Genomic DNA, 19654 nt, shown 5'->3' on the forward strand with positions numbered 1-19654 from the left:
CATAGGGTGTTAAGATTTTAACTGAATGCAGCCTGTAATGTCCCAAGGAAATTAGACATCGATGCCTCTGCTGGCAGCACTGTTAAGATTGTTCTGCTTCTGCTAAAGCCAAGGCAGAGGAACCTTTCCTAGCAGGACTCAGCATCTCCCGTGGCTTGGAGAACTGACGCTGTCTCCTGTGCTCCCCACAGTTAAGTACTGACTTGCTGAGAAACAGATATTAAATCAATCTCAGCAATAAAACTGTAGCTTTGATTTACTAGCTACTCAAGTACTGTCTTTCTGCTTTTGTGTATGTTTTTCCATTTAACAAAATTAGTAAGATGGCATTTATCTAACAGTGGCAGGGAGGTAGCTCAAGGGCTGCCTGCTCGAGCCAGCTGAGACTTTTTTTTTTTTGAGTTTCTAAGAATTTTGCAGAGGCCAAGATGTGAATTTTCTTTAAAGAGAGACAGAATTACCCTGCGTGTGCTGACCACTTCATAATCCACTCCAGCAAATAAAAAGAACCACTCTGTTTATTTAATCCGAAATAGACCAGTACAAAATGTACAGAAAGAGCAGTACAAATTTACAAATATACATAATCTGTTTTTGCATTCTTCAATCATCCGACTTCATCGTAGTCTAGCTTAAAAAAAAAAAATTCACATTCCTGATTCTGTCTCCTGTCACCTTCATAATGTTGCACCTGAATCCCACAGTCCGGACGGTTACGTGGTGGTTGGAGCTCTGTCCTCTAGCTCTCTATCAACCACAATTGCCAAACGCCGTGTAAACCTCATTACTCAACTGCTTCTTTAAATCCACTTGGCACCTCGGTACACCTTCTTCCATTGCTCTTCCACGTATCATCACTCGTTTAACATATTATTTTAATAGTGAGAATTTGGCAGAGACAAGGCAACAGTTGCAAGTATTCGCTATTTAGAGCTGTTGGAAGGCTTGAGGGAAGTTGCTAATGTAGTTGGGAGTACTGCCGTCTAAGACAAAAGGATTTATCTTGTTGGCAAAGACTGCATTAGGGCGTAAAGCTCTATTTTAAAAAAAAGCTACAATAATATTGAAAATAATTTAAAATTACCTTTTAAATAAATAAATAATAAATAGTAATAAATAAAGCCATTTGAAAAGCAGTGGAATTTTAACACTCAACCTGCCTTTAAAAATGATTTATCTGCGCGTTTGCTGTGTGGTTTTCAGTGCAGGTACTTCAAATAATCCAGTAATAAATATTTTCAATAAAAATACTATATTCAGGGCTATTTTTCTCCAGGTTCATAAGAAGCATTTAAAAGCAGCAAAAAGAGGGCAGTCATGTTTCTCTCTTCAGAACTTGCCTAGATGGACGCTCTTGTAGGAATTGTTTTTCAGGCTGTTGAATAACTCTTTGGTGCCATTCTGCCACTGAAGAACAAGATCCATAGGGGTTTTCCCTTGCTGGTGGAAAAAGCGGAGGAATAAGATTTAATTTCAGCCAGTGAATACCGAGTCCTTCATCCTTCCCTAAATATTTGTTCAGCGCATATGTCTGATGTGAGACCCTCCTGCACCTACAGGTCAGACTTACTCTCGCCTCCCCGAGACCAGAGTCCTTCTGCTCTACAGACCTAGTCCCAGTCCTGGTCAGACCCATGGTGAAATCTCCCCGGGTTTCAGCGGGTCTAAGCCGTATTAGCAAATACCATGACTGGCAGAGCATGCAGGTGTTTCTTCTGATCTCGTTTAAACTGATTAGAAATACATTTAGATGAAACCTCAATAAGCCACTCTTCTACTTAATTGCGAATTCAGATAAGAGTTTGTGCTGGTTTAATTAGGTTATGAACCACATCTAAATTAAACAGGAGCAACTTTTGTGTGCAGACAAAGCCTGAGAGAGCAGGTCTTTGGCCTTTGGGGCTGTACCTTTCATCATTTCCATACCCTGATGAGGGATAATGCTGGGATAGTGGCCCTGCTTTGGAGAGCGTGGGCAGAGCAGGGAATGCAAAGTGCTGCAGTGATTAGTTTCTTCCTTGTCCCCTTAATTTTTGATTGATTGCCTATCAAAAATGTGGACTGGCACTGGTAAAACTCACTGTCTGTCCTACTGCTGCTTGGTTTGTGTTTTGGGGAAAGGGGGCTGTGATACGCTGTGTTTTAACAACTGGTCACAGAGCTCCAGCAACATATCTGCTGCTGGTGGGGTGGCTGTGAGCAAGAAGTCAGGCGTGGGGCTTCTGAAATCAAAGCTCTGTTGAGCTGCGGGGATTTGTTGCCCAATGGTCAGGGTAGCAGCCAGTCATCCAGGTGTAGCGCTTGGGCTCGCCATTGGCTGTGGGTTTAACAGAAAGGAAGTTTCTCTGACAAACCAAGATCTTCTTTCTTGTCTCAGCGGTGGTTGAAGCCCAGGAGTTGTGCTGAGAGCAAGTGTCTGTTTAGATCTTTTCAATATATGACACGTGTAATTAACTCCATAGAAAGATGTGCTGTTTTAAGCTGGAGCTGTTAGGTTTTGGTTTTAGAAGTACTGTTTTTTCCTCTTCTCCCTGACCTCCCCCAAGTTATACTATCCCTGTGTCAGCTCTGCTTTAATTAACTCTGAAATGATCTAATTAAATCTGTCTCTCCTGGCCTTGAAACCTATGAAACCGCTCTCAAGGCAAACTTATTCTGAAGCGTTTTGAATTACTGCATTTATGGTTTTTTTGCTATTACTTACGCAGTTCTTTATAGTCAGATCTGCTCCGTACAGAATCAGAAGCCTGATCATCTTGTAGCGGTTCAGCCTCACGGCATCATGCATCGGCGTGTCTCCTTCCTAGGGGCAAGAGACATGGACCACAGCGTCAGTCCCACCGGTCCAGCGCCGCGGACCAACCGCGTCAGCGGGGATTTGTTACCGACAAGCGGGACTGTCAAGGCGGGCAGCGGCTTGATGCTACCTGCTAGCTGACGGGTAAGGAGTCGTTGGTACTCACTCTGTCTCTGGCGTTGAGATCTGCTTCACAGGCGATGAGGTGCTCCCCGCAGTCGTACTGGCCCGTCCGCACAGCCACGTGCAAAGGGGTGCTGAGCAGCTGGGCGGGGGGAGGAGGAACCAGTCAGTGGCACGGAACAGGTAAAGGCCGCTTCAAGAACGGCCGCCAAAAATTATCCACCTGGAGTAAGGGTCGGCTTTTCACCTGCAATTTAGGAAGCCCCAGAAGCACATACCTTGTCTCTTGCGTTTCTGTTTATCCCTTTGTCCAGTAAGAATTTCAGAACATCCAGGTTCCCCCCCCGGCACGCCCAGTGCAGGGCTGTAGATTCAAGCTGCAGCAGGAAAAACAAATGGAAAGCAATTTAATTCGTCGTTATATTTTTTTAAAAAAATTAATCCATTTTGATCAAATTTCTAAATTGATTCAAAATCATTTTCGGGCAATTTAACCTAAAGCACTTCACTCTGATCGCTGAGTTGTTTCTAGTAACAGCTTTTCTTATTTTTGCCCTAATTTCTTTAGTACTGTGAGTTTCTCACTCTTCACGCTTGCTGCGTGTTGCTCTTAAAGACGGAGATCTTGGCAACGCTGCTGTGAGAGGGTGTGTTTTGTCTATTCTGTGAATTTAGAAGTTATCTTTAGCCAGGTGTATGGGGCTGCTATGTGCTAGTTATTATTTTTTTTTTATGCCTTTTGGGTTCTAAAATGCACAGAAAATTATGCGCAAGGGAACGAACAGCTCTTTTTTTTTTTTTTTTTTTTTTTTTTTTTTAAAACCACAAAGTTATGCAGATCCATGAAGTGTATTAGAACCCTTTCCTTCTACGAGATTCAGTTTCTCTGCCCTCAGCTCTGCTGGGAGGGTGGAATGTCCCTTGAAGGTCTCGCTCTGCCTGTCCTTCCTCCCGTTTCTTACACTCCCTTCCTCCTGCTTCTTACGCTGCTGGGTTGAGCGAGGGGGAGTGGGGCTGGCTGCTTCTGACTGTTTAACAAAGGGATGAAGAGCTGGGAGTGGAGAAGCAAAAAAAAACCAAAAAAAAACAGCTGCAGAAGCTGCTGATACTCATCTACCCTCGTGGCCGGCGTTCCTGGAGGAGCAGGGGTGTCTCCCGAGCGCAGCCTTGAAATCCCAGCGGAGAATGTAATGTGTTGTGCTGAGCCCTGGGCACAGGCGTGGGACAGCAGCGTCTCCACCACCTGCTGTTGGGCTGAAGCAGTGGCCTGACCCCAGCTCTCGCCCTACGTGAGGCTTTGCTGCTTGTGGCATTTTGCTGGCCAGCCTCTTCCTCCGCTTCCTGTGTTTTCCAGCACTTTGGCAAAGGGAGGCAGACACCCCCTCCTGAAACCTCTCCTCAACAGTGTGATTTTAAGGATAAAGTTACATGATGCTGTAAGGCCTTTTAATGCTCCTCTTAGAATCATAGAATTGCCTAGGTTGGAAGGGACCTTTCAGATCACCTAGCCCAACCATCAACCTAACTCTGACAAAAACCGTCACTAAACCATATCTCTAAGCACTATGTCTACCCGTCTTTTAAATACCTCCAGGGATGGTGCCTCAACCACTTCCCTGGGCAGCCTGTTCCAATGCTTCATAACCCTTCTGTGACTGCTCCTCTGGGCGCTTATAAAACAATGGGCAGTTTTCTGAAAGAAGTGTGAGTTGCTGCGCGTACCATGTCTTTCTGTTCAAGGCGGGCTCCAGCTTCCACCAATTTTTTCACCACCTCGAGATGTCCTTCAGAGCATGCCCTGTGCAATGCAGTGCGTTTGTACTGCAATTAAAACAGTGCAAAGTCAGATATTATATATGGCACAAAAAGATATCTTTAAATCTTTTCTGCCCGACTCCCTCGGATGATGGCAAATACGTACTTTCTGCTGATTCATTTTCAAGAGCTAATACTTTTGAGACCTGAAATCTGCTAAATTTTAATAGCATCCTGGTAGCTGCCTACCCAGCATTTTAAAGGATGTGAGAAATATCTGCAATATGGCATTCAAATTTAAAATGATGCCTGTCGAGTTCCCCCATCCAACATGCAACACTGCGTTTTGCAAATGCAGCTTATGATAATGTATGAGGGCGGGCAGCGTCGCTTTCTTTGTCGTTCTGCACACAAATTTCTTGTCTGTTCATCTGTAGGGCTGGAAGACCACCTGTTACAGAAAATCAGGGTCTCCTGGGCACCAAGAGCTTGCTTTTAAACGTAAAGGTTCTTTTGAGATAATGTTACTTTGAAGGGTTGCAGTGGCCCCTTCATCACTAGAAAACTTGCTATACCAAACTACCAGTGTTTACTTATGTTCCCCCCACCCTTTTTTCTCCTCAAAAGCGTGGAAGCTACAAAACCTAGCGGTAAAAGTCATTACTGCTCTGTAATAACCTCTTTTCTGTAGCGGGCTTTGCAGTAAGAAGGAAGATTGTACCTCATCGCAGACATTTGGATCCCCTTTGTCTGACAGGTATTTTTCAATTACTGGCAGCTTATTCTCCAGTGCAGCTCTGAAGAATGTGGGTATATCCACTGGTCCGGTCTGATGGAAAGAAATGTACAGGGTGTAAACGCATGTGGCACAAAACCCCATCAATGCTTCCCCAGAAGGAGGTACTTGGAAATAACTTACAATAACTTCTGGTTCAGGTTCCTTTGTAACGGGCGCTTTCACTTTCTTGCATTTCTTCTTCTTCTTCAACTGAATAATTTTTTCAAGATCCTCTAAGTTTTCAAGTTTTGACCTCTCCTCTAATTTCTTCTTCTTCAGCTGAAAGAAATCAGGGAAGCCCACAGGTTGAGCTGAGTGTGACCACTGCTCCCTTCGGAGTGGCAGGACAGGGCGTGCTACTATCCACCTGAATTCAGTTAAGACTGGATGAACTTTGAAATAAGTTGTCCTTTTTTTACAGCTAGGGCTAACTGACCGTTAGAATAAGTTACTAAGTGTGTGAGAAATTCTACATCAACTCCAGGTTTTCATACACCGTTGGACCTCTTCCTAGAGGCCACTTCAGCCATGTGCTGTGGGATATATAGCATGAATTTTTGGTCTGTACTAGGCCAGGAGTCAGAGCAGCCTTGCAATCCCTTCCGGCCCAACAATTTAAGAAACCTCATGTGCAGCTTCTGAGAGCTGGGAAGCCCCTGCAGTTCCACCAAGCGTTTTTTCTTCAATCGCTTTTGTGATGCAGCCCCTGATTTATTGTAACTTAATCCTCTTTGATGAAAAATATACCCTTAAGCGAAGAGGAAGGTTTCTACCAATCTTAGCATTTCAGTCAGCAAGTGTTACATTTTGGTAAACCACAAAGAGTGTCCCCAGGATCCTTGGAGGGACAGTTCAATAAATGTTTAAGGCTTCATCATGCCTGCTTGTAAAAAGCATCCCTGCATGAAGTCAGCGTGGGGCACTGCTAACGTCAAGGGCAAATGTGTTGCCTGAACTGAGGGCCAAGATCCCAGGTACCAGGAGGTGTCCTTGACTTCAGAAGGGGGATTCGCAAACAAGGGGTAGCTCAGGGTGAATACAGATGACAGATTCTGTCCCCTGGTTATCATTAAGCGTAAATACGTTGGTGAGACCCTGTCATATGATACACATTTTTCTCAACTGAGTTCTTATTCAAGTTACTTCCACCTCTTCTTTTTATTGTTCCCTGCATTTAGGGTTTGATCTGTAGATCATTGACTTCATGGAAAATAATTATGTTGGCTGAGTGGGCTGTGGATCAACTAGAAAACCAAAAGGCTCTGAGGACCCTGTTCTGGAGGAACTCAAGAAACCTCTGTAGCAAGTAATGATCTCTCTGTTGAAGGTGAAGGTCAATAGTGTTTGTTTTAATATTTCTAAGGCTCACTTTTCCGCCCTTCTTTTTTCAGAGCAAAGTCTTATGCCCCCTGCTAGTTAAACTTTTTCATTCCCAAATCACTTTAAATTTTTAAGCCAGTTGGTTGCTTATTCACCAACGAATTTAAGATATTACAGTTACTGTATTTTGGGGGGGAAACCCATCAGTTCTTAGGGATATAGGGAGAATTGTCATGCTCGAGGAATACAAAATGGTGCTTTTCTGTAGACCGGTATCACTTTCATTTGTAATTGTTTTTCCCAAATGTGCTAGTAAGCATAATGCAGTGTTTTCATAGAAAGAACATTTTCATGGTAGGTGGGGCTTCTGGCGTCAGAAATGCACTCTTACATCTTTCTTGGGTTAGTTATTTTTGGTGGCAGTCATCAGGTGTGCAAGCTGAAGGTGTCTTACTGGCTACGATTGCTGCCCCCCCTTACTGAGAGCTGGCAGCAGGCGACTGTGGGCAGGAGGGAGCCCCCAGGGTTTTGGTCAGACGTTACAGGGGGAGTTTGGGGTTCTGCTTCACAGCGTTACTGCCTGCATCCATAGGCTACAGGAGTCAGCAAATCTCCATGGCCTTCAATGGACTTTAGACCAGCCTCCTTTGGTGGTGATCTCCCAAGGGTTTATCTAGCTCACCACGCATGTATTTCTGACTTAGAAAGAGGCAGAACTTCAAGGGCTGCAGCAGAAAGTGCGCACGGGACAATAAAAAGCCAAGCACAAAACCCAAGAGCCTACCTCTGCTTCTAGTTTTTTCTCCTTCTCATAAGCCAGATCACCTCGGGTCAGTGAGTGTTCAGAGACTGTCTTTAGGTCCTCCTGCTTCTCTAATCTTACAGCAGCTTCATACTCTCCATTTTTGAAGTCCTCGGGGAGGAAGCTGCCAGTCTCTTTATCGTCAGCTTTCTTCCCAGTCACCTGTAAAAGCAAACATGATCTAATATAAGCAACAGTTTCATGACTGCAGTAGCCACCCCCTGGGAACACAGATTACCTAGAGGCTAATTACATGTCATTCCTGTCCTGCTCTAGGCGTGTGTGACAGACAGAGTGCAGACCTCGTTCAGCCTGTGCCTGGATTAACTGTATGCGGATGGCTGGAGCAATCTCGCTTGCAGGCAGATCTCCCGCATCCACACAGCAACACCCCCTCGGCATCTTCAGGGCTTGGGGCAAGTCCCATGGGGCCACCTCACAGTCTAACTCCCTGCTTGGCTGGGGCCGAGGTGCTGCTGTACTGACAATAGCCAGTGACTTGGGAAGAGCATCTGTTTTGTTCAGGGTTTTCTTGTTTGTTCCCGCGCTGGCACGTGTCGGAGTCTTCAGAAGGCTGTGAAAGGCTGTGGTGGAATGAGCCACCCTGACCAGCCACCAGCGCCCTGCGAGTGTCGAGGAGGGGAACTGAGCAGGTAGAGTGGGAGAAGAGGCTTTCTCCCTTGGGACCTTACAGTTTTGTCGAAACACATCCAACGCAGTTAAATGGGGTGGCTGAGTGATTTCAAGGCTGGTTTTACCCATTACTGTCAGTACCAAAGTCCCCGTTTCTAGCACCCAGCAAAGTGGCAGAAGGTGGTTCCTGCGCAGGAGCTCTGTGACGCTGTGCAGCAGCACAGCTTTCAGTAGCTTTGGAAATATTTCTGATGCTTGATTAAGTGTGTACAGAGAGATAAACTTAGTAGAGGCTGTTGCGCATTTTGAGAGTGGTTCAGTAAATCCATGTGTCCCAGACTGCCTTTCCATTCAATCACCTTGTAAAATTGTCTTTGTTAGAGTTTAACGCTAGAGAAACTGTCAGGGCCTTGCCAAAGAGTTTAAGACAGCATTAACTATTAGGCTGTACGGCGGTTGCATCTTACCACAGCCATCAGGGGAAAAAAGGGGTTTCTGTGTGATGTTCCAGTGTTTTACTGGATCGTTCCTGTTTTCCCAGTTTATTGATCAAAACAGGCATTCTTAGTCTGAACTCTGCAGTGGAATGTCCCGATACTTGTGGTCTGGTTTAGACATTAGTTTTCAGAGACTTGTTATGCCGTGAACAGCAGTGGGTGTAGGAACTGTTAGTTTATTATTAGAAAAGAACACTTATTACTAAACTGTTAGTTTAGATTTGGAAAATACTTTGGTTTCTCTGCATTGATACCTCCTCCCAGTCCCTTACAGGATTGGAATTACTGAGTGTGATGATCAACTTATTAGCTTCTAAAAAAAATTAAAAGGAAAATCAAAGTCAAAGGGAAATATATAGCTAAATTTTGGTCAGTCTCTTCTTCCTGGTGAACTATGTTCTGATGCAAAATCCAAACAGCTATGTATTGGTATCAGTGGTGAGCCCCCTTCCCAAGGAGAAGTTAAAGTGAGAATATAGTAGGATAACCTACAGTATATAAACGGGTTTTGCACCCAGTGCACAGCAGGGCTGGTAACCTGCCGCATCCCCTTGATGATCCACAAAGGTGGTCTCTCTCTGCCTGGTATAATGACAGTCTAGAAAGAAAAGTAATTGCGAATAAATGAAAGAAGGTTGTACCTACCAGCTCCTCTACTTTCATCATCATCATATTTGCCAGCGTTTGAAGGCTGTACTCCGGTATGGCTGAAACTCCCAAGTGCTCAAGCCAGCTCTGCAGGGCCCACCACGCTAGCTTTGCTTATATATCTTTGGGAGAACCGCGCTTGAATGAGATAATCTTCCAACCTGGGAATCCAAGTATGCCCCTTGGGCTTGCCAGCTGAGAGGTAGGCTCGCGCTCATTCCAGACACGTTAACGAGCCAGATCTGGTGTCGAGGCAGGGAGGGGGGCGTCAGTTGGGCGAGGAAGGGTGAGCCTCACAGTCTGACCACACTGAGAATGTGAATCGGAATGAAATGTGACCTCATCATTCCTGTGGCAATGACTGCACGGCTCAGCAACGCGAGTCATTCCCTGTTCCCGGTGCCCACTAGGACAGCTGTCTGTTGATATAGCATTATATCTTCATCTTCTTTTTTTTTTTAAAGTTTTTTTTTTTTTTAAACTGACATTCAGATGACAGTAAGACACTGCAAAGGGTAAGTAGCTTATGTACAATACTTGTAGTAGTATCTTCTGATAAATGGATGATGACCCCTTAAGTCTTGGAAAGCCGGTCTTTTCAATGCTATTTATTCTTGGATGATAAACAGTTTTAGGGGAAAGGATTTTTCTCATCATGATGGCAGTCTTCTATATTTGTTGGAAGGAATTCTCTGAAGGGATTACTAAGCCAGAATGATGTCTCTGGTGCAAAAAGGGTCTATGACATGATAAGTTACAATCAGTGTGAGACCTCAAAACAGCAAGCTTTGCATTTTTCTGGGACTTTGTCAGTGATCATAAGCAGAATAATAAATTTTGTCCCATTATGCAAAAAAGGAAAAGTAAAACTAATACTGTTTTCTCAGGCAATATTTTCCTTTTGGATATGAGAGAATAGGGGCACAAGTGATTTGTTCATTTTTGGAGATAAGATGGGATGCAGACAAATATATACAGATGATGTGTGTGTTTTGGGGAAAAGCCGTTACTGAGTCCTTTGGAAAAGCTTTTCTTGTGCAATGAATCAGAGTAGCCTGGCAGCAGGAGAATGAACACCAGCAGAAGGCTATTTTATAAAAGGAAGGTGCATTAGTCTTTGCATGTAAAGAGTGTGGATAAATGCCAAGAAAAATCAGTTCTGCCATTCTGCGATGCTAGGAGCTTCTGCCTGGGGAGATACAAGCCTGGCTGTAGGCATCCAGGTCACCTGGCTGAAATGAATACAACTGCTCAGGTGCTTCAAGTACGACGTGTACATAACTGCTTCACCAGATCAAGATCTAGCTATCTTGGGTGTTGTTTATATCATTAGCATCATTAGCATGCTGCGTTCCTGATGCTGACCTTTCAAGGTGTCTCTCCTCTGAACGATCTCCCAGTAATCTGAGTACATCCAAACTTGTTTTCTAGTGCCCATCATACCTACGCCCTCCCTTTCCCTGAAATGAAGCTGGACATCAGGTGGTTCCTTTACTACTCAGAATATATATGACATTAGAGGATGAGCCCCAGAACTAAAATAGAGTATGTGGCAGCAAGAGAACCTTTCAGAACATTTTTTTCCAAACCTAAGTACAGCCAGGATATCATTGCCCCGGAGTGGTATGTCCTGAATCACACTGCCGGGCTTTTTTTCCACAGCAGTTTCGTGCTCCTGCTATATGTCTCTATGATAAAAGGCAGCTCGGTTTGGCTTTTTCTTGTTTACAAATGTGCTGTAACAGCTTATCTCAGTCTGTTTTGTTCTGTGACGCTTATTTGGGTGATTGTCTTGGAATCCGCAGCTCTCACAGGACGGCTGCAAAAAGATTGTCGCTGCTTTAGCGGAAGCAGATCACAGCGGAGACCTGATGCGGGAAGAGAAATGTAGGGGTTTGCTTTAAGAACAAAAACTGTTTAAGAAGCTGTGAACTGCCTCTGGCCCCATTGTATCTGAAGCTTACTTTGAAGCTTTTTTTTTTTTGCTTTCCCCCCTTTTTTTTTAACAGCCTGGTATTTCAAACTGACTCTGAAAAACCTGAACTGGAAGGTTTAAGTAGATAGATCTTCCTCTGCAAATGGTACTTAAATCCAGAGCCAGAGTGGCTTTACAGTAAACCTCAGTGCTCTGAGGGGAAACACAAACCCACTTCTCACACCGTGAGTGCTACCAAAAAACCCCGGTTTATTTAGAGATAATTCAGTAATTGTCTTTAAAACATCCCATCCCTGATGACTAAAAGAATACTAAAGAATAGAAAAGAATCTTCCTTGATTGTCCTTAGTTTCTGTGTGAAAAGGGTGGCACACAGAAATCCATTTTAACGGAAGCTGGAATCTAAAGTAACCTAATGGTAAATGCTTGTAAGCTAAATGTCATGTAAACCAAGGTAGCCCTATGGAAATAGCAGAAATGCACTGACTCATATCAGCTAAGGCTCTCGGCCGGATGCTTATCGCTATTGCTTAATATTGGAGGGGGAAGTAGTATAATGAGCTTGCAACCTTGTGCTGGACTGTAACCACTTAATCACCTTTCAACAAGTGATTTCTCGGTAAGGTGGTAATAGCAGATGGTCAGTGGGAGATGTGTAACGGGAATCTGAAAAACTCTTGCCACTCCACTAAAGGCTAAGGGCAGAGCGATGATCTGCAAGGTGTGAGGCAATTGGATATTGGCATACAAAAACTTCACAGAGAAAAACACAAAAGGGCAGGAGGCTCAGTGTGAGAGAGAGAAAACTGTATGGCACACCCCCTTCCCTGCTGTCAAAAGAGAAGTTGTCTAAATACTATAAAGGATTTTTATAATTAATTTTTTAAAGAGGTTAATGGTAGAGTGAAAGCATTCGGTGTGATACAGATGATATTGCCACCTCCTGTCAAGTGTAGTACCGTCGTGTTTTCAATGCCGTCACTGCTGTACTCGGCTGTCTTACATTTTCCAGCACTCTGCCCTTGGCTCTGTCCTTGCATCTGAAGATGCTGCCCCTTGGAATGCCGTTGTGCCTGGCTGTCTCTGTCCATCTCCTGCTGCTAAATAAGTAAAGGTATGAAAAAATCAGTCGGTGGGGAGTGCTTATGCACCTAAGAGGGTATTAATCCAGCAAACTATGTTCCGTGTGTGTGCAGTCAAGGATAAATTCATGCCCAAGGTGCGCATAAGAAGCAGTAACCCGTAGCCTGCTCCTGGCTGAGCGATCTGCCGGTGTGTAATGGCTTGTTTATTTCTCAGTATGTGTGAGCATCCGGCATGCCTTACGTATATCCACATACAACGGAGCAGGAAATAATAGTATACTGGGATAACCGTGTTTGTGTCCTCCTCTTTTTTAGCTGTTTGTTTTCCATAAAAAGCAGGAAACACTTCTACTTGCCTAACCCATACTCTTTGCTATTTATTGTCAAAAAGCAGTTTGGGTATGAGTTAACTACAATATGCAAATTATACCACTCATGCTCTAACTTTTTCAACATAGTGATATATATGTCTGTCTGCTTTTTCTAAAGTGATCAGGGAATGGCTACATCATCAGTTTAAAACAACTTGTAGACTTCTTATCAATGTGTATTTTTTGTGTATTAAACTGCTAAAGAGAAACACATTGTCTCCTTAGGGGAAAAAAAAACCCCAAGCTATTTCACCTAGGAATACAACGTTAGTTTTAAGTACAAAATTAGAATATGAGACATTGTTAAAGGATGAGGCTGTAATTCCATTTCTTCAGTTGTTACCAAAGGAACAAAGAAGTCATAGTCTGGCGGGTCGCTGGTGTGGCCAGCACAGTCCGCTGGTGTCAAAACCCAAACCAGCAATGAGTCAACAGTTGCAGCACTTACTGTAGGGCTTAAAAAAAAAAACCCTCCTCAAGTGACATTAGGGTTGGGGAATTCACATAATAGGAAAAAAAAAATACTGTGATTTCTATTTAAAAACAAGGTATTTGAATTTACCTGAAGCCTTGAGCTTTATCATGATGGCATTTGTAAGACGTCAATCTGGGTAACTCACCTTAATGGGTCTCAGTTAACAAGCAAGTGCAGCGAAACACACCAGAAGGGTCATTATCTGTGGTCAAATGGGTTTATCTACTACACATTTTTGTGTGGTCAAGGAAGTACAAAAAGGCTTTTCTGTGTCAGTGTGGAGTTGTCTAAAGGGTTTCTGCCATTCATAAATACTCCAGAAAAACTCCAAGTCAGTCAGGAAAGGAAAAGTGCTTCAAGTAGAGAACTGCAGAAGAAGTTGTTATCATTAGAGTGAGAACATGCCTGCAAATCCCGGTCACTTGAGTCATGATCCCACAGGCACCTACACTGGCCAAGTGCTCCACAGTAAAGCATAGCCAGTGCTTTTGACTGGCAGCAAGGGAGAATTCAGCTTCATTCCAGAGAAGCTGGGACATAATTTTATTTTTATTTTGAATTTTACATTGTCTAACTCAAAGCCTCCAGTTATTGAATCTTGCTATACCTTTGCCTGAAAGCTCCTAAGTGCTCCCTCTCATACCAGTAGAGCAATGCCTTTTTGCTGTGTAAATGTAAGAGGGTGCTATAGTTTTGGGTGATATGAACAACCCTCTGAAATGCTGCATAGCGTGCGCAGGGCTGTTCCTTGTTTAAGCAGAAAAAAAGTCCAAGTCCGCGCTGCTCTTCTGTCCACTGACACAGCAAAAGTAGCAGCTCAGGAGACACAGGAGATCTCCACTGGGCAGCAGGGCCAGACTTCGTGGGCTGTGGTGGTCACTTGGCAACTGGCTGCTTCAGTTTTGGGAATTCCACCCTGCAAAGATGGCAAGTTTTGTGCGGGGCTGCCTACCAGCAGTGGCCAAATAACATCCAAGCGTTGGTTTTCCCTGTAGCGTTACGTTACAGCATATGTTGAAGGAGTTATCTAATGGGATTCCCAAATTGGCCTCCAGGCAGGACTGACCAAATTACAGTCATAACATGCAATAACAGGAAGGACCTTGAGAGGTCATCTAGTCCAAGTTTCTGCTCAAAACAAGGTCAAAATTGAATTCAGGGAAGGTTGCTGAGGGCTTCGTCCAGTCAGATCTTGAAAACCTCCATGGACAGAGATTTCGTAACCTCCCTGGCCATCCTGATCCAATGTCTGAATATCCTCATAGTGATTTTTTTTCCTTATATACAATTGAAAGTTTCCCCGTTTCAATTTATGATCATGGTCTCTCACTCTCTTCCCATAAAAATCCCTAAAAATCCTGGATCTGCTTTCTTTGTAACCTCCTCATAGGCTGCTCTGAGTTTCTGTGAAACCTGGTCTTCTCCAGGCTGAACAAGTCCAGTTCACCCAGCCGTTTCTTACACAGTTAAGTGCTCCAGCCCCCAACCATCTCGGGACTGATTTTACATCATTGTTTGGACACGTGATGAAAATACTAAACGATGTTGTACCAGGAACTGATCCTTGTGGGAATCTGCTGGAAATAGTTCCACTCGTTACTCTCACCACTTTGCGATCTGTCAGTAAGCCAGCTTTTAGCTCTTCCAAAGTGCATCCTTTTAATTCCATATAATGCATGCTTTTTAATTCATACCAACGTACGCCATGAAATGAAATGCTTTGGCAAGACCCAAGTAAACTGCATTAACGTGAATGCTACTGTCAACTAGACCTTTCATCCTGTGGAAAGAGACCTGTTTAAAAAGATCTGCTTTGCATCCAGCCACATGGATTGGTATTCGTTGCGTGTAACATGTCCGATTGTTTCTTCATAAAGCTTTGATTAACCCTTCCCCCTGTTTTCCTGGAACCGAGTCAGGTCAGACTGCCTGTTGATTCTCTTTCATCATTTTCAGCCAGTCAAAATGTCTTGGGAGATAAGGAAAAACAAAAAGCTTCTCTGCTTTCCTGGCGCGGAAGCTGGCCTGTGAGATCTTTGGATGCAACCCCAGCAGACGCTCTACCTCAAGGATGTTCCTGCATCTTGTGAATAAAAGGGAGCTCAGGGAATCAAGGTGAGAAAGAATTGGATGGAACGTGCTTAAAAATATGAGAATGTTTTCATAGAACATTGATTTTGTAATCAGTTAGGAAAACAATTATATGTCACAACACTGGCATAATACACGCATTCAGACACAGCAGCCTCTCTCCCTCTTTCTCGTTTATTGAAACCATATCCTCTATAATGTTAGAAACAGGTTGAGGAGATCTTGAAAACCACTATTACCTGGAAAAAACAACCTTTTTATGGTGATTTTTTTTTTTGCTTTTAGTATATTGCAATCAAAATGTAAATGCATAAATCTGCTTCACATTAAATTTGCTGAAAAACTCCCCCCCCCCCCTCCTTTCATGAGATGAGGTTTCATTGGCAGTGAGATACTATTGGATTTGTATCCAAGCTATTTTTAACAAATATATCCTTTGATTGCCGTAATACCAGTGAGGATGGAAAAGCATCGATGCAACTTTGGAATTGCGTTACCTCATATTATGTTGGTCATCCTCTTGGGGCTAGAGGGTAAGTATTTCTGCGACTGCAAACACAGATGGACAAATCAATTTTCTCTTTTTTTATCGGTTTGTTACAGGTACAGTGCATATAATAAAAATGCAAATTGAGTTTCATTTTAAAGAAGAGAGTAATTAAAAAACAACCAACCAAACAAACAAAAAAAACCCAAAAAGACCCTCCAAACCCACCTTTTCCTCTAAAGTATCATAATCAGATGCAAATTTATGTCAGATGATGAACTTGGAAAAAACCTCGTACCCTTCTGTAACATACATAAGTTTTACCGAAGTCCATTACAACACTTTGGCATGGGATTTCTGCATTCTGTTTTACTTCAGGAGAAAATGTAGGGAATGCATCAAAAAGGAGGAAAGACGAGTGAATGATCTAAATTGGTTTCTCTGGGCCTGCAAACTGCAACATATTCATCTGCAGGCACTATTTTTAGTAAGTTGTTATTTCACAAGAGAAAATACCAAAAATTTTCCCCATAGCTATTTTCTCTCAGCAAAGGCATCTTTACACCAGAGCCAGTTGGATAAGGAGACCATGGGGTAGGCCTTTTCCCCCCAAAATCTGTTGTTATCCAAATTAAGGAGCTAGAAAGGTCACTAAGCTGTGACTAGCCAGTTGTTGCCTCCCGTATCTAACTCACATACCCTGTAAGAAATTTTCTATGAGCTTTGCTTTTTTTTTTTACCCATGTCTTGTTAGACCACCCATGGGGGAAAGCCAGCGCAGGGGCAGGCTGTCCTCACTATATCATGGTAGAAACACCTGGGAGAGCCTTCTTTTTCCTCCCCTCATGGCGTCAAGGGGGGAGATATAGGACAGCATTAATCCAAACACTGAATTTAGTGGTGAAGAAATGTAAAAACAGTCACATATTTTCCTTTTAATAATAGATACAAGAAAAAAAGTCAAGAAACTGAGAGCATGGAAGCACTGAAAGGCATTCTTATGTATCTAGGCCCATCTTTTCAGATGGCCAAGGGTTCTTGCTATGCGACGGCAGAAGTGAATACATTCAGTGGTGTTCCCGTCCGAATGGAAAGAAGAGGCCACCACCTTCTCTGGCACTACTTCAGACCGCTGTGTTGTCTTCCTTTCAAGTGAGTGGCCATTCAGTTCTCTTGAAACCTCATGCTTTTATATCACGTTGCACGATGAGAAGGGGAAAGGGCATTGCTTTCCTGCTTAGCAACACGAGTGGGAGAGCTGGTCTGGAGGAAATAAGAAATCACCTGGAACTTTGCCAAGAAACCGCAACTTGTGAAACATACCACAGTTTTGGCTAGTTTGGTTTTTTTTTTTTTCCTTCATGAAGTCTCTCTGCAATTCTTAGTTTTGGCAGAAAGTAGAGGAGAAATAGTGAAGCATTGCAAGTCCATTTAAATTCTACTGGGCTCCCAGCTTTCCTGAAGTGAGGAAGTATAGGACATCTCAGACTGACAACCAACTTTGATTTCTAGCTCAAATAGGTCTAGAAAAACTTTTTCCTTTCCTTTTCAATGTTCTTGAGCTTTATTTGTCAGAAGTCTAAGTCATGGTCGCAGTAAAACTCTTAGGTTTGCACATGCTTGCTCGGCATGCCAGACTGATGAGTTTGTAGCCAGGTACAGATCAATTTGTAGTTCTCCTTGCAAATTCTTATTATCTTTCCTCTTTTAGTTTGTGATCATAGAAATCAGGAGAAATTTTTTCCCTCTTTTGAGGGAAAAAAAAGATTCACTGGAGAGATATATGACGTTTGTCACCTCCTACAGAAATCCCCTACCCAGAGACCTGCACAGATGGAAGATACGAGAATTGTTGCTTTGATAAAAAGTCAGTCAATCAATAAATCAGCAACTAGAGAAAAAAAATATACTGAGAGGAGTCAAAATACAGCACTGCCGTGTGCTTTGAACATCTACCCAGCAATAAGAACACCGTTGTTGTATGCTATGTCCTACAATGGTAATTTAATTTTTGAGGGCTACTGCCATGTGCAGCCTCTGTGCCAGAAGCACAAACACAGAGACTTCAAACGCTGAATTTGTGGTGCCACCTCAGTAAAACTTGAAAAAGTGAATCCCAAGAGTGTGTATCCATGCTTCCCTCACCTTAATGCCTCAGATTTCATGGAAAATTGTATAGCTTAGTGCTGATGAGGTTGGAAATGATGCTACTTTCACTAGGGATTTTTAAGGGAGGAAGGAAGTGCACTGCATTCTGTATCAACCATAAATCATTGATGAGAGGACGAAAGCATCTTCTCATCGGGAATGAATGTTTGGTAGAATGAGCTCTCCAGGCATTACAGTGTCACTCACAGGAACACATATAGCTATGAAGCAGACCTCCAGCCTGTTGAACCACGTGGAATAATTCCAAGCAAAATATTAGAACTGTCAGTGCCAGTTGACTGAGAAATTCAAGTCAGCTACTAAATGCACCTTGCAAGTGCAGAGGACTTTCTAATTATGACTTGCACAACCAGGAACTAGTGGGAGAAAATGGTAGATTTTAACCTTCAGGTGAAAAATGTGTGGATGAGCAGTTCCTGGATATGAAATCATAAAGCCGTAATGCCAGCTTTTACTTCTACTGTCTGAACAAATTTTTCAGAAACGTGGAGTAGTCACGTGAAGGTGATTTCTCCAAAGACAGAATTTCTAGACAACTGCAGCATTCAAATGCTCAGATTTGGAGAAGCCTGTGCTTCTCCTTTCTGCTCTGAAGCAGCATCAAGCACCTGCAAATACTTCTGCGGTCCCAGAGCCACTGAAGAACGTGTGCTGGGCTGCCCGCTTTCCTGACGCTGGAAGGGAACAGTCAGAAGGCATCTTCCCACACTAACTGTAAGTTAACAAAAAAAAGAAGCAACCTTCACGTTTCGTATAAGATGATGGAGGGATATTCACATTTGTAGTAACTTATGACTTTACTGCTTAATTTTCCACTGACCTTTCAAAGAACTACTTTGATTACTGAGCTGCATACGCAGTAGTGTGCACGTGTTCATTATGTTCTAGGGCAAGCAGTGGCTCTAGAAAATAGATGAAAGCAAATAAAATTTTGTTTTTCTCTTCTTTATTACAGGTTGGTAAATACATAACGTGTAACTCAAGGAAAGCAACAGACTTGCTGCCTGATTATCTCTTTGCCATTTTGCTGCAGCAGGTCACCTAGTCTTTCTAAAATTGACCCCACCCCCCTGCCAGCCCCATGTCCCGTATCAGAACTCCTGGTGCGTGCATAAAAATAATGATTGTCTGTTTATTTGGTGGCTGGTTGTAACAAAATGAAGACATGGAAAAAGCTGTCTTTATCCCTGGGTGCCAGAATTCACTTGTAAGTAAAACTAGAAAAAAAACCATAATACCTTGAGTAAGGGGTTAAAATGTAATTTTATTTTTTTTAATTACAACTGTACATTTGAGAATGGTGCTTGTTAATCTCTTATCAAAGCATTCTATTTTTCTTTGATCTAACTATAATTTATTGAGAGCAGTTGCCACAGGCATCTGTAATCCTGCTTTAAATCCCTCTATGCATTCCACTGTTCCAGGCTGGCCTTTTTCCATCCAGCGTGGTGAATGTATTCTCCCTTCTGTTTGTATGTGCATCTCACATTTGTCTCCACTGGAGTTACAGGCACTCACGTACATGCAAATAGTCCCTTCAAGTGTACGCTTTCTTTGTATCTTGTTTCACACACTCATTAATTAATACAATTATTTGCTACCCAGGAAGATCTCAGTTGTCTATATTAATGGAGCTTTCAGAATGTGGGGGAAAGATAAACATTTTCTTGCTTGTTACTGTCTAAGA

General features: G+C 43.0%; 1 protein-coding gene and 1 long non-coding RNA gene across 3 annotated transcripts; one reads left to right on the forward strand and one right to left on the reverse strand.

Annotated features, from left to right (window-relative positions):
- Positions 1 to 500: 500 nt before the first annotated feature.
- On the reverse strand, positions 501 to 9679 carry ANKRD1 (ankyrin repeat domain 1). The gene is made up of 9 exons (XM_074589963.1): positions 9351 to 9679; positions 7558 to 7737; positions 5595 to 5732; positions 5397 to 5504; positions 4643 to 4741; positions 3199 to 3297; positions 2964 to 3062; positions 2705 to 2803; positions 501 to 1440 (listed from the first exon to the last, which is right to left on the reverse strand). Exons 1-9 carry the CDS (start codon positions 9375 to 9377, stop codon positions 1330 to 1332), a joined length of 960 nt encoding a protein of 319 aa, XP_074446064.1. The 5' UTR covers positions 9378 to 9679; the 3' UTR covers positions 501 to 1329.
- A 2621-nt stretch (positions 9680 to 12300) lies between these two features.
- Positions 12301 to 19159, forward strand: LOC141744311 (uncharacterized). Of its 2 annotated transcripts, none has more exons than XR_012587401.1 (5): positions 12301 to 12403; positions 15177 to 15335; positions 16744 to 16950; positions 18449 to 18681; positions 18923 to 19159. It is a non-coding gene; the product is annotated as an uncharacterized LOC141744311 (long non-coding RNA). The 2 variants fall into 2 exon arrangements; XR_012587400.1 differs by lacking the exon at positions 12301 to 12403 and adding an exon at positions 14665 to 14843.
- The last annotated feature ends 495 nt before the right edge of the window (positions 19160 to 19654 follow it).

Source organism: Larus michahellis, chromosome 6 (genome assembly GCF_964199755.1).
Source record: "Larus michahellis chromosome 6, bLarMic1.1, whole genome shotgun sequence".
NCBI lineage: Eukaryota > Metazoa > Chordata > Aves > Charadriiformes > Laridae > Larus > Larus michahellis.